Source organism: Triticum aestivum, chromosome 2D (assembly GCF_018294505.1).
Source record: "Triticum aestivum cultivar Chinese Spring chromosome 2D, IWGSC CS RefSeq v2.1, whole genome shotgun sequence".
Classification (NCBI taxonomy): domain Eukaryota; kingdom Viridiplantae; phylum Streptophyta; class Magnoliopsida; order Poales; family Poaceae; genus Triticum; species Triticum aestivum.
In genome coordinates, this window is record NC_057799.1 from 251,942,705 (window position 1) to 251,957,831 (window position 15,127).

The window sequence follows — 15,127 nt, forward strand, 5'->3', positions numbered from 1 at the left end:
AGGTCCCTGCGGTCCATTCTTCCCTCAGTCCTGTCTCCACAAACCCCAGCTCGCTCGCCTACTCCGCCGTTGCTGCTCCCACCACCTGTTGCCGGCTCTCACCCTTCATCGGCCTGCTGCCGCAACTCCCTGAGCCATCACTGCCACTCCCTGCAACGCGCCTGCAGGTGGCCATCGTGCCTCCCACCTCCCTCCCTCCCTCTCTCCACCTCCCTTTCCCAGCTCCCATATCTCCCAGATCCAGACCACGGTCGTAGCGGCTCGAGGGTGATGGATCTGCAAGCACAGAGTATATACAGTGGAAAGGGAGATATGCAACAGAATAAGGGGAGACTACAAACCCTAAAGCTAAGGAAGACTGTATAATACTAGTTGAGTCACTGTAAGAAGGAAGGTTTATTTCCTTTCGGAAGGCATATCTGTATTTGGTTGCTACTAAGCAATGTTTTGATTATCATTTGGTCTTCTTGAACTAAATCAAAAACTGAAAACATGGCGTGTCTCAATCAAGAACTGACATCAAGTTTTTCTTTCAAGAAGTTCTAGTGATTGAAAACTCAACTGACTTTTCAAACGCCCATGAATATTTTGCTGGGATAATAATTTTCGCATATAAGATATCTGCTACAAAAACCCTTCTGTCAGCTTGTGGGCTACATGTTTTTATGCTTTATTTTATCATAACAAGAGTCTCCTGGTATTCTACGGCTGCACTCTTATGCTTTAATATGGATGCAAGAAGAAATGAAGAATTACCTTAGCTTATGGATATCTGCTGTCGACCAGATGTTGAACTTAGGAACTATGATAGTATTCCTTTATGCTGCATGTTTGATGACATTTTCAGATGCTAGTAACATTGTGGAGTCAAACTATGGTTTCTCTGTGGTTGATGCTAATTCGTTGGAGTTTGTTTTCAACAACGCACCTGAGGCAGCAAAATGGCTAAAAGATAACTCAGAGTTATCCTTAAAAGAAAAATATCGATCTGATAGAAGCACGTGGGTGGTAAGTAAATTTTCTCGAAAACATTGATAATGTGACATCCAGGCAAATTTTGCAAGTACCTTCTATTGCAGCAATCTATTGTTAGGTTAGTAAATATGCTTTGCTTTTTGTGGTGGAGCATTATCTGGGCCTGCATGAGGGACCCCTAGTTAATGTAGAAAATTTGTGATAAACAGGGCAGGATGATCATTCATCACAAATAGGATGACCAATAAGTAGTGTAGGAGGTTGATTATATTTTCTAGAATACATGCATAAATGAAAGATTTTGCTATCCTTTGTTCTTAGTATTTGCTTGAGTTTGTCTTATTTTGCAGGCATTATATCCTGTCCCTTTCTTGTTCTCTGGAAGTTTGAAGTTTCCTGCACAGACTGAAGAGATTAGAAAGCACCACCAGCATTTCCCCCAGCTAGTTGTTCAGAAGACATCAAGTAACAATTGGAACCGACGGGTGCATCTACAGCTCTCACTTGGGTAAAAATTTAACTACCATGGTGCCAAACATAAAAACTAAAGAAAGCAATCTTTAAACCATGATGTCACATTTTTTCCCCATTTTTTTATATGTTATATGTGTCAGTTCATTATCAGAGGTTTGGACCACTTCGCTCAATATTACTGGTCCATTATCGAATTGGTCTTTTGCTGACAACACACTTCCAGGTGCTTATATTTACTCCCTGCTATTCATTTACTTTTTCTTCTTTTAGCTATCAAGAGGCTAATACTTCATTGTGGTTACCTTCATCAGCTCCTCAAACTGTAAGCGGTGGACCACCATCATATATCTGTCGACTTACTGGACAAAGTAATGAGAATTGGTCTTTCTGGTTAGAGGTAATGATATAGGCTTCGTCATCACCCATAGTAGTAGGTGCTTCCTCCACTTCACTTTACCTGTCAACCAAACTGTCCATTTTACTGTTCAACTGACCTGTAGTAGTACTCCCTCCGTCCGAAAAAGCTTGTCCCTCAAATGGATGCATCTAACACCAAGTTATTGCTAGATACATTCATTTGAAAGACAAGTTTGGGACAAGCTTTTTCGGACGGAGGGAGTAATTAACAACCCTTTTTCTTTATCTAATTGATGGGCACAATTGTCGTGAAACAGCAATTACGAATAAACATGACATATAGCAAAACAAACGGAGTATTGTTTCGTTTGTGACTGAAGTAAATTGTACTGACACGTACAGCTTAGAGTTCATTTACTTGAAATAATAAGCAGCTTTCTGAAATAATTGCAGGCAAACTCTTCCGAACCACTGAGAATCGATGTGGCTGTACTAGACCAGTTTCTTGTTGATAGCACGAAAGAACTGAAGAGCCTCTTTCCAAGTTGGGCAGATATGACAGTCTTCACCACATTTTTCTCAACTTACTATTTGTAAACTCTATATAATTGTAAATCTGTGTATTTAGGAGGGGGGAATTAAATAGGTATGCTATGTTTCGGGAGCAGGACGTATTCTTCTCCCAAGTAGGTGGTGCTGGTCTTGATGCCACCTTATTTGTAATATCATCATAACAATAATTTAATATATAGCGGTTTCAAAAAGGAAAAACCTGAAACAAAAATAAACTGGTATAGCGACCCCAAATATTCACCGTGTAACACGTACTCCATTCATTTTATAAGGTGGAAACAATTTCGAGAGTCAACTTTGACCATCAATTTAATTAATGAAATGTGGGTTATATGTGTTACATTACATCATTAAATTCATATTCAGAAGAAGTTGTCATGGTAAGTCATGACTCAAATATTATGTTCAAAGTCACATCTCGGATTGCATGTGTGCTTTGTAAATTGAAATAGAGGGAGTATGTGCTAGAAAACTAGAATTATCCGTGAACTAAGTTTAGAATGAAAACAAATGTGGCCCCCACTCCTTCCTTGGTTGTTCACTGCAAAACATCCATGAAAACCCAAACTCCTTGTTAAACCTTCAACCCACTTGTTAATTTGCTTTTCTATCACACAAAAATTGCGGGGGCTTGGTTTAGTTTTTTTTTTTTGCGGGTAAACCGGGAGCTCTTTATTCAACATCAAGACCTCCAGCAGAATCTGCTAAGAGGCTACTTACAAGAAAACTTGGGGTAGTGTCAAGCCAACACTCTATAACATCTAAAGTGCTCGCTTGCTTCGCACAAAGATAAGCAGGGACGTTGGCTGCCCTACCAACATGTTGAACTACAAAAGTCTTAAAAGAAGGAACATGCTCCCCAATTTCAGAAAAGATACATAAAGTGGTGGAAGTGGTGGAACACCCTTCCCACCCAGCGGTACAATCTCCTTACCCGAAAGTGCGTTTGTTGCATTTATGGCTGCTGCACTCACAACGGCATTAGTAAGGTTCAGGTTTTTCTCTGCACTAGACACAAGGTCTTCATTATCTTCCTTCTCTTTCTCCCCCTAATTGATCGGGCTTCTTCTAGTATCATGGGTAACATCCATCTTATCTAGATCAGCGTCGGCTATCGATCTTTTGGTAGAAGCAGAAGCATCATCGCCCCTCCCCCCCTGCACCAAAACCTCCTCTTCCCCTGCCCCTCATGAACGGACGCGCCCCCATTGGCCTGATGCAACATACTGTACATCTTTCCTTTGGGCCTGATGCAACATACTGTACATCTTTCCTTTGGGCAAGCATCCAAGTACCATATTGTTTATCTTTCTCCTACCACAATCCATCCCCACATTCTTCATGATTGTGACCCATCAAGTCACATACTTCGCAGAAAAGGAACCTTTTCATGTTTGACAGGCAACCTCTTCCTCCCTTCTCCAACTACATTCGGAGGCCTTCTCCAACTACATTCGGAGGGACAAATCTAGTCAGGCCTTTATTGACTGCGTCCTAAGCCTCACATAATTTCCTTCAAAAAGCAGGTTTGGCGACGCCTGCACTTCCCTCACCCTGCATATCCTTTTCGCAAGATCATCCACCACCGTCTCATGACGGTATCGCTCAGGGATGTTATGTATCTGTGCCCATAGGTAAAGACCGTCAAAAACAACTTTAGACGGTTCAGTGACTCCATCATAATCTTTTAGCATCACACCAACCCCCTAAAGATCCATGGCCCTCGCCGGACTACCTTCTTCCAATCCCCCAAGCAGAACATTTGAAAAACAAAGTTGTTTTCACCCACCTCCCTACACTTGGGTTCATACTCCCACCATAGCCATGAAGCCAACCCTCGATACTATAAAGAAAGTAAAGGGATGGGATTGGAGTGTGCAAACGCAATGAAGACACGGAGATTTTTGGCGTGGTTTCGATAGGTGGTGCTATCGTACATCCACGTTGATGGAGACTTCAACCCATGAAGGGTAATGGTTGCGCGAGTCCACGAAGGGCTCCACCCACGAAGGGTCCATGAAGAAGCAACCTTCACTACTGCAGGATGCTGCTAACGCGACACTACGATCAGAGACCCTTCGACGAAACTGTGTGCGATGCCATAATCGCAAATGGTGGTGTAAAATAACCGTCAAAAAAGGTGCAAAACGTTTGCGATGGAGGATGCATCAAACACGGTTCAGATTTTAGTTGCGTGTGCGATGCAGGGCATACGGTTCAGCTCAATTAACCGTTTGCGATGAGGAGGAACAAAAGAAACGGGCAGCCAGATGAAGGTGTGTGCGATGTACAACATACGGTTCACTCGGATGAACTGTTTGTGATTAGGCGACACAAAAGAAACGGTCAGCCCGATCAAGGTGTGTGCGATGTACAACATACGGTTCACTCGGATGAACTGTTTGTGATTAGGCCATTGTGGGACGGGCAGTCATCCGGATATGCCATAAGGATGTGAAGAGGCATTCCTATCAGCAAGGACTAGCTGTTCCAACTATCAAGTTAAGTGTGCTCAGGCTGGAGCAACCATCGGATGGGTGACTGGATGGGAAGTTGCATCGATGTTAAATTAGGTGATGGGATGGGTCATTTCGGTCAAATGACCGAAATGCCCCATTCCCTCAGCTAATTTAACCTCGAGGTCCTTGTTTTTTTAACACATGTTAAAGAAGGTATACTGCATTACTTTTTGACAATGTGCGATACGTGGCATACAGTTGATCCATCCGACCTATTTGTGATGGAATAGGCCGTGTGTGTTGTGGGCAAACGCTTGCTAGTATTCAACCGTTGGGATTAATGAATTCATCATCGACGGGTTCCCTAGTGTGGTCCGTGTTCATCTCATCATCATCTACTTCTCGTGCTAGCTCGATGCTAAGTTTCCATTAATTGATGGCGTTTTATGAACACGCCACCGTTTCCCGCCATTTCCTCACCTGTTTCCCACCACCCTACTATATTGCGCATAGGGGGCGCGCGACGCACAGAGGCGACAAGCGCAGCCTGTAGCACATCCACCTTTTCCAAGCATGCCAACCCACCAAAGCGCCGCCTCTGCCATCAACCTCGTGGACGAGGAAAACAAGCAGGCGCCACGACCCGTCGAGGCCGAGGCGCTCCCCGACAGTGCGATGGACGACGCCGTGATGCGCGTCATCGCCAGGGTTGAGCAGACCTTTGGCGCATGGCGCTTGAGCGCCGCGGATCAAGATACGCATGTCAGCGCCGACAGGCTGCAGCTCGCCGCACAACATGATCGATGGCGCGCCGCAGAGCAAGCTAGGCGCGTCCGCGCCGATAGGCTGCGGCTCGCCGCACGGCGAGACCGTTGGAGCGCCGTAGTGCGAGAGGCGCGGCGCGCCACACAACAAGAGCGGATCCATCGGCGCTTGCCTGCTGTCGACATGGCATCATAGCTGGGTACACGTCCCGTCAGTACCCCCATTCCTCGCCAGGAGTGGGCAGAGGCCCTCAGCGCTGTACTTGCAGTAGAGGCCGGCCGCACCGTACTTGCACGGGATGCCCACCGCGCTGTTCGCATGGGTGCCGCCGTTCGCCTTGTTCGTGGTCTGCTGGATGCCAACGCGCTGGTTCGTAGGCTCGACCGCCTCCTTGGCCCAGGTGTTCACCTGGGCACAGTAGAGGAACATGGCCGTCGCATCCTCGAGCTGGTGATCTCTGATGAAATAGCCAACTTGGAGCTCGAGATCGCTCTCCAGATGTACCGTGAGCGTGTCGACCGCTTGGACGAACGCTTGCACGAGTTCAGGCAGCCAAGAGCTACCCAAGGCAAGGGCTGCTGGTCATGATCTCATGGACACGTTTTATTTTGAAAAGTCGTTTCGATGTGGTAGCTATGTATTCACAGCAATCATAGTATTGCTCTGTTTCAATGTGTGTACTCTGTTTTCCATTCTTATATGTTCGGTTTCAATGTGTGTATATACGCTTTCCATTCTGTATATGTGGATGATAACAGCTAGATTCAAATTAGTATAAAAAACAAATAGAAAATGGAATTCATAATATATATATATACATTAATTATTCATTAGATCATCACAGAATATATATATATATATACATATATAAATAATATCATCACATATACGTGATGATACTTAACTACTAGGTACAATGCATAAAATTGAAAATGAACAATACTAAAACTAATAATCCCTCCTGGGGCCAGTATTCCGGCAGCCCCTCGCCAGCAGCTCCCTGGTGCGCGGCGTCTTCCCAGTGCGGAGGCAGTACTTCGAATCCTCCGCCTCGCAGCGCTTGACGTACCGATCTGCCTCTTGCTGGCGGAAGCGCGCGACCGATCTTGCCATTTCGTTGGGCGCCCACCGGAGCTCCTCGTCGGTGGCACGATGGAGCTTATCGGCCCACCTCCACGTAGTGACGAGGCGCCCAGCGCCTATGACCTTCCTCGCGAAATACCCGTCTTCGTACACCTCCTCGGCACGACGACGCGCCCGCCCCCAAAGCTCCGCCGCCTCCTTTTTCTAGGCGGCATCACGGGCTTCACAGGCCGCCTGGTACCTGGCTTCCTCCTCCGCCATCTCCTTCTTGAACGCCACTTGCCTGGCTTTCCCAGCCTGCGGCAGCGACTTCCACAGACAAAGACTGTACCGGCCCCAAAACCAATCCAAAGTTGGGGGGTCCGGTGCAACCTCTTCAGGCGGCGCGTAGGGGTCCTCGTCGCTGCTAATTGAGTGAGCGTCCTCGAGGGGCGGCGACTCCTCGTCGGCGCGTGGGCACACCGGCGGAGCCATGGCAGAGATTTGAGAGAGAGAGAAAGAGAGAGGGCGAGCAAGGGAAGGATGTAGATGAGAATGCAGGCGGGACGACGTGAGCAAGGTAGTATTTATTGGCGACTGAAATCTAGATCGACTGGGACAGTACACATGCCGGTAGCTGGAATTTACGAGTACTGTAGTTTGAATTACAAACGATACTGATGTCTACTACGCAACCTTCTCCTTGTAGACGTTGTTGAGTGCAGAGGTTTGTAGGACAGTAGCAAATTTCCCTCAAGTGGATGACCTAAGGTTTATCAATCCGTGGGAGGCGTAGGATGAAGATGGTCTCTCTCAAGCAACCCTGCAACCAAATAACAAAGAGTCTCTTGTGTCCCCAACACACCCAATACAATGGTAAATTGTATAGGTGCACTAGTTCGGCGTAGAGATGGTGATACAAGTGCAATATGGATGGTAGATATAGGTTTTTGTAATATGAAAATATAAAAACAGCAAGGTAACAAGTGGTAAAAGTGAGCGTAAACGGTATTGCAATGATAGGAAACAAGGCCTAGGGTTCATACTTTCACTAGTGCAAGTTCTCTCAACAATAATAACATAGTTGGATCATATAACTATCCCTCAACATGCAATAAAGAGTCACTCCAAAGTCACTAATAGCGGAGAACAAACGAAGAGATTATGGTAGGGTACTAAACCACCTCAAAGTTATTCTTTCCAATCAATCCGTTGGGCTATTCCTTTAAGTGTCACAAACAGCCCTAGAGTTTGTACTAGAATAACAACTTAAGACACAAATCAACCAAAACCCTAATGTCACCTAGATACTCCAATGTCACCTCAAGTATCCGTGGGTATGATTATACGATATGCATCACACAATCTCAGATTCATCTATTCAACCAACACATAGAACCTCAAAGAGTGCCCCAAAATTTCTACCGGAGAATCAAGACGAAAACGTGTGCCAACCCCTATGCATAGGTTCATGGGCGGAACCCGCAAGTTGATCACCAAAACATACATCAAGTGAATCACGTGATATCCCATTGTCACCACAGATATGCACGGCAAGACATACATCAAGTGTTCTCAAATCATTAAAGACTCAATCCGATAAGATTACTTCAAAGGGAAAACTCAATCCATTACAAGAGAGTAGAGGGGGAGAAGCAACATAAGATCCAACTATAATAGCAAAGCTCGTGATACATCAAGATCATGCCACTTCAAGAACACGAGAGAGAGAGAGATCAAACACATAGCTACTGGTACATACCCTCAGCCGTGAGGGTGAACTACTCCCTCCTCGTCATGGAGAGCGCCGGGATGATGAAGATGGCCACTGGTGAGGGTTCCCCCCTCCGGCTGGGTGCCGGAACAGGGTCTCGATTGGGTTTTGGTGGCTACAGAGGCTTGCGGCGGCGGAACTCCCGATCTATTCTGTTCCTCGATCGTTTTAGGGTATATGGGTATATATAGGAGGAAGAAATACGTCAGGGGAGCCATGAGGGGCCCACGACGGTGGAGGGCGCGCCCGCCTACCTCATGGCTCCCTCGTTTCTTTCCTGACGTGCACTCCAAGTCTATCAGGTTGCTTTCCTTCCAAAAATAACTTCTCCAGAAGGTTTCATTCCGTTTCGACTCCGTTTGATATTCCTTTTCTTCGAAACACTGAAACAAGGGAAAAAACAGGAACTGGCACTGGGCTCTGGGTCAATAGGTTAGTCCCAAAAGTAATATAAAAGTGCACAGTAAAGCCCATAAACATCCAAAACATATAATATAATAGCATGGAACAATCAAAAATTATAGATATGTTGGAGACGTATCAGCATCCCCAAGCTTAATTCCTGCTCATCCTCGAGTAGGTAAATGATAAAAACAGAATTTTTGATGTGGAATGCTACCTAGCATATTTATCAACGTAATCTTATTTATTGTGGCATGAATATTCAGATCCATAAGATTCAAGACAAAAGTTTAATATTGACATGAAAACAATAATACTTCAAGCATACTAACAAAGCAATCATGTCTTCTCAAAATAACATGGCCAAAGAAAGCTATCGCTACAAAATCATATAGTCTGGCTATGCTCTATCTTCATCACACAAAATATTTAAATCATACACAACCCCGATGACATGCCAAGCAATTGTTTCATACTTTTGATGTTCTCAAAAATTTTCAATCTTCACGCAATACATGAGCGTGAGCCATGGACATAGCACTATAGGTGGAATAGAATGGTGGTTGTGAAGAAGACAAAAGGAGAAGATAGTCTCACATCAACTAGGCGTATTAACGGGCTATGGAGATGCCCATTAATAGATATCAATGTGAGTGAGTAGGGATTGCCATGCAACGGATGCACTAGAGCTACAAGTATATGAAAGCTCAACAAAAGAAACTAAGTGGGCGTACATCCAACTTGCTTGCTCACGAAGACCTAGGGCATTTTGAGGAAACCCATCATTGGAATATACAAGCCAAGTTCTATAATGTAAATTTCCCACTAGTATATGAAAGTGATATCATAGGAAACTCTCTATCATGAAGATCATGGTGCTACTTTGAAGCACAAGTGTGGTAAAAGGATAGTAACATTGTCCCTTCTCTCTTTTTCTCTCATTTTTTTATTTGGGCCTTTTCTCTTTTTTATGGCCTCTTTTTTTTAGTCCGGAGTCTCATCCCGACTTGTGGGGGAATCATAGCCTCCATCATCCTTCCCTCACTGGGACAATGCTCTAATAATGATGATCATCACACTTTTATTTACTTACAACTCAAGAATTACAACTCGATACTTAGAACAGAATATGACTCTATGTGAATGCCTCCAGCGGTGTACCGGGATATGCAATGAATCAAGAGTGACATGTATGAAAGAATTATGAATGGTGGCTTTGCCACAAATACAATGTCAACTACATGATCATGCAAAGCAATATGACAATGATGAAGCGTGTCATAATAAACGGAACGGTGGTAAGTTGCATGGCAATATATCTCGGAATGGCTATGGAAATGCCATAATAGGTAGGTATGGTGGCTGCTTTGAGGAAGATATATGGTGGGTGTATGATACCGGCGAAAGGTGCGCGGTATTAGAGAGGCTAGCAATGGTGGAAGGGTGAGAGTGCGTATAATCCATGGACTCAACATTAGTCATAAAGAACTCACATACTTATTGCAAAAATCTATTAGTTATCGAAACGGAGTACTACGCGCATGCTCCTAGGGGGATAGATTGGTAGGAAAAGACCATCGCTCGTCCCCGACCGCCACTCATAAGGAAGACAATCAATAAATAAATCATGCTCCGACTTCATCACATAACGGTTCACCATACGTGCATGCTACGGGAATCACAAACTTTAACACAAGTATCTCTCAAATTCACAACTACTCAACTAGCATGACTCTAATATCACCATCTTCATATCTCAAAACAATCATAAAGAATCAAACTTCTCATAGTATTCAATGCACTTTATATGAAAGTTTTTATTATATCCCTCTTGGATGCCCATCATATTAGGACTAATTTCATAACCAAAGCAAATTACCATACTGTTTAAGACTCTCAAAATAATATAAGTGAAGCATGAGAGTTCATCTATTTCTTCAAAATATAACCACCGCCGTGCTCTAAAAAGATATAAGTGAAGCACTAGAGCAAATGACAAACTACTCCAAAAGATATAAGTGAAGATCAATGAGTAGCCGAATAATTATGCAACTATGTGAATGCTCTCTAACATTTAACAATTTCAGATCTTGGTATTTTATTCAAACAGCAAGCAAAACAAAATAAAATAAAATGACGCTACAAGCAAAACACATATCATGTGGTGAATAAAAATATAGCTCCAAGTAAAGTTATCGATGAACGAAGACGAAAGAGGGGATGCCATCCGGGGCATACCCAAGATTAGGCTCTTGGTTATCCTTAAATATTACCTTGGGGTGCCTTGGGCATCCCCAAGCTTAGGCTCTTGCCACTCCTTATTCCATAGTCCATCGGATCTTTACCCAAAACTTGAAAACATCACAACACAAAACTCAACAGAAAACTCGTAAGCTCCGTTAGCGAAAGAAAACAAAACACCACTTCAAGGTACTGTAATGAACTCATTCTTTATTTGTATTGGTGTTAAATCTACTGTATTCCAACTTCTCTATGGTTTATAAACTATTTTACTAGCCATAGATTCATCAAAATAAGCAAACAACATACGAAAAACAGAATCTGTCAAAAACAGAACAGTCTGTAGTAATCTGTAACTAACGCAAACTTATCGAACTCACAAAATTCTACCAAAATAGGAAGACCTAGATAATTTGATTATTGATCTGCTGCAATTGGAATCAGTATTTTATCACGTTCTGGTGATTTTAAACAATTGTTTTTGTGAACAGAAAGTTTCTGGAATTTTCAGCAAGATCAAATAACTATCATCCAAGAAGATCCTATAGGTCTTACTTGGCACAAACACTAATTTAAACATAAAACCACATCTAACCAGAGGCTAGATGAAATATTTATTACTAAACAGAAGCAAAAAGCAAGAAACTAAAACAAAGTTGGGTTGCCTCCCAACAAGCGCTAACGTTTAACGCCCATAGCTAGGCATGATGATTTCAATGATGCTCACATAAAAGATAAGAATTGAAACATAAAGAGAGCATCATGAAGAATATGACTAGCACATTTAAGTCTAACCCAATTCCTATGCATAAGGATTTTGTGAGCAAACAACTTATGGGAACAATAATCAACTAGCATAGGAAGGCAAAACAAGCATAACTTCAAAACTTTAAGCACATAGAGAGGAAACTTGATATTATTGCAATTCCTACAAGCATACATTCCTCCCTCATAATAACTTTCAGTAGCATCATGAATGAATTCAACAATATAACCAGCACCTAAAGCATTCTTTTCATGATCTACTTGCATAGAAATTTTATTACTATCCACATAAGCAAATTTATTCTCATCAATAATAGTGGGAGCAAACTCAACAAAATAACTATCATGTGATTGAAAATTAAGATCAAGATGACAAGTTTCATGGTTATCATTATTCTTTATAGCATACATGTCATCACAATAATCATCATTGATAGGAGGCATGCTTTCATCATAATAAATTTGCTCATCAAAACTTGGGGGACAAAAAATATCATCTTCGTCAAACATAGCATCCCCAAGCTTGTGGCTTTGCATATCGTTAGCATCATGGATATTCAAGGAATTGTAGGAGATATGCCCTAGAGGCAATAATAAATGATATTATTTATCTCCGAGTTCACAATTATGTTTATGTTCCATGCTATAACTGCAATGATTCTCGAGTCTGCAATATCCACGAGGCTCGGAGGAAGACTCATATGCACGTGTGGAATAATAAACGGTAAGAAGTATTCCTAGTCTGGCCTCTAAGACTAGCTCAAGTGTTGCATGATGATTCTGTTTTCCTGGTCATGGGCATATCTATGCCAACAATTTTGAGGGCACAATGTTAAGAGAACATTTGTGTTGAATCGACCCGGATTGATGTTATGCTATGAGATTCATTCGTCACAAGTTTATTGGTACATAACACAGAGATGGTTAATGTTTGCATGATTCCTTAGACCATGAGAGTATCGAGTTTCTTCATGCTTGCTTCATGAACTTTGGGGTTTGTTAAACGTCATCCGTAAATGGGTGGCTATTACGGCGGCTTACGGGTTCATGGAAAAGTGTGTCAAGTAACTTGATAGCTCAAGATTGGGATTTGCTCCTCTGACGATGGAGAGATATCTCTGGGCCCTCTCGGTGTTACGGTATCCATCATCGTCTGGCCAGACACTTTGTGATTTGATCATGGGGATGCTGGAACACGATAACGAGAAAAGAGAACAATACCGGTAACGAGGTAACTAGCATAGTGGACAAGTTGTTGATCCACGGGAATGCCAACATGTCTCACCTCGGGTATTTGTAACATCGCGAAGCAACAGGAATAGCACACGGCAACTAGAGGTTCACTCGAATATTTATTCGTGTGGGTATAGGGGTCAATATGGGTGTCCACGGCTCCGATGTTGATCATTGATCGGAAGGGGTTCCGGGTCATGTCTATACTTCATCGAACCTATAGGGTCACACGCTTAAGGGTCATCTATCTGCTGAATACTAGACAGGGAGTCTGAGAGAAAATCATCGAAAAAGTTTCGGACACCGAAAAGTTTCGGACAGCGGAATCGTACCGCAGAGAAAGGTCATCGAATAAGTTTCGATGATACCGAAAAGTTGTTTCGGGATACACCATTAAGTCAAATTGGTTTCAGCACATGCCTGATAATTCTTGGAGGATGCCAGAATCATTCTGGAAGCTTTTTGGAATTTTCTGAGATAAAAACCGGAAATGTTCCGGAGCTGCCGGAGCCACTTCAGATGCGTTTCGCAGATGAAAATCACTAAAACCGGAATTGTTTCGGAACGCGTTGAAAATCATTTTAGTGGGTACTGGAAATGTTCTTATCCCACATAAATATTTTCAGTTCGATCAGAGCTGAAAAATGTCGTCGTGAATAGTGAAAATCAGCTTTATGGTTACTTTATGGAAAGCCACCTTTTGGGGCTTTGCTCCAAAAGATCTTGGGGATGACATGGATGGATAGGAGCCATTTTTTGGGCCCCTCATGGGGATGTGGCCGGCCACATGGGGTATCCCCCTTTGGGGACCCTCTTGTTGATTGGTTTCACTCCTAGGTCCTTGTGGAAGGACTTCATTCATGTGCATTTTGGGTTTTTTGTGAAACTACCCTACCCCCTTGGGATTTCCTATAAATAGAGGTGGAGGGACAGCCCTCCACACTCATCCCTTGCTCTCATACACATGCCATGCATTATCTGGCTTCTTCTCTCCCTCCCACGAAAAGAGTTTCGTAGAGCCGTAAGGCTGTCTGGGTTCCGGCAAGAACTAGTTCTGGATGGCGAAGCCCTGCCGGATAGATGACACCGTATGTGTGCAACTCTGTAGAGAGATCGTAGTTTCGGTCTTAGTTCGTGAGTGCCTCCCGAAGGGCTGTCCGTGTGACCGACCGAGTTTCGAAGGTCCTCCTGAAGGGCTGTCCGAGTGACCGATCGAGTTTCGAAGGTCCTCCCGAAGGGCTGTCCGCGACACCGTCCGGGGGGGGGGGGCTGTTCGACCGCCTCCCGAAGGGCTGTCTGAGGAGCAGATGAGGGTTTACATCCTCGCGGTTGGGAGGTTGTAAATCCTAGCTGCGGGGATCTGCACCGCTGATCGTCATCGACTCTACTTCCCGCTGCGCTACGAGTCGGTAACGAAAAAGATCAAACCATGTATGCAGTCTCCATAGTGGTCCTGGGCTGGTGCGTAGGTCGGAATTTTTTTGTTTTCTGCTGCGTTACCCTACAGGAATTCATACTAACAACATTGCAATCATTCTCATCATTCAAATATTTTATGCCAAGCATTCTATGTAATTCTTCTTCTAACACTTTGGCACAATTTTCTTTTCCATCATACTCACGAAAGACTTCAAAAAGATGAAGCATACGAGGCACCCTTAATTCCATTTTTTTGTAGTTTTCTTCTATAAACTAAACTACTGATAAAACAAGAAACAAAAAGATTCGATTGCAAGATCTAAAGATATACCTTCAAGCACTCACCTCCCCGGGAACGGCGCCAGAAAAGAGCTTAGTTGACGGGGTGTGAGTGCCGCTTACCTAGCCTCCCCGGCAACGGCGCCAGAAAAGAGCTTGATGTCTACTACGCAACCTTCTCCTTGTAGACGTTGTTGGGCCTCCAAGTGTAGAGGTTTGTAGGACAGTAGCAAATTTCCCTCAAGTGGATGACCTAAGGTTTATCAATCCGTGGGAGGCGTAGGATGAAGATGGTCTCTCTCAAGCAACCCTGCAACCAAATAACAAAGAGTCTCTTGTGTCCCCAACA

General features: G+C 43.6%; 1 protein-coding gene across 1 annotated transcript in view; it reads left to right on the plus strand.

Moving 5' to 3' along the window:
• LOC123052696 (endoplasmic reticulum metallopeptidase 1) overlaps nucleotides 1-2,577 on the plus strand; it is a 32,442-nt gene extending 29,865 nt beyond the window's left edge. The window contains exons 17-21 of the mRNA XM_044476012.1: nucleotides 848-1,008; nucleotides 1,326-1,483; nucleotides 1,590-1,672; nucleotides 1,761-1,846; nucleotides 2,260-2,577. Coding sequence (XP_044331947.1) covers nucleotides 848-1,008; nucleotides 1,326-1,483; nucleotides 1,590-1,672; nucleotides 1,761-1,846; nucleotides 2,260-2,403 — 632 coding nt within the window. The 3' untranslated portion in view covers nucleotides 2,404-2,577. The remainder of the gene's footprint in view (nucleotides 1-847; nucleotides 1,009-1,325; nucleotides 1,484-1,589; nucleotides 1,673-1,760; nucleotides 1,847-2,259) is intronic.
• The last annotated feature ends 12,550 nt before the right edge of the window (nucleotides 2,578-15,127 follow it).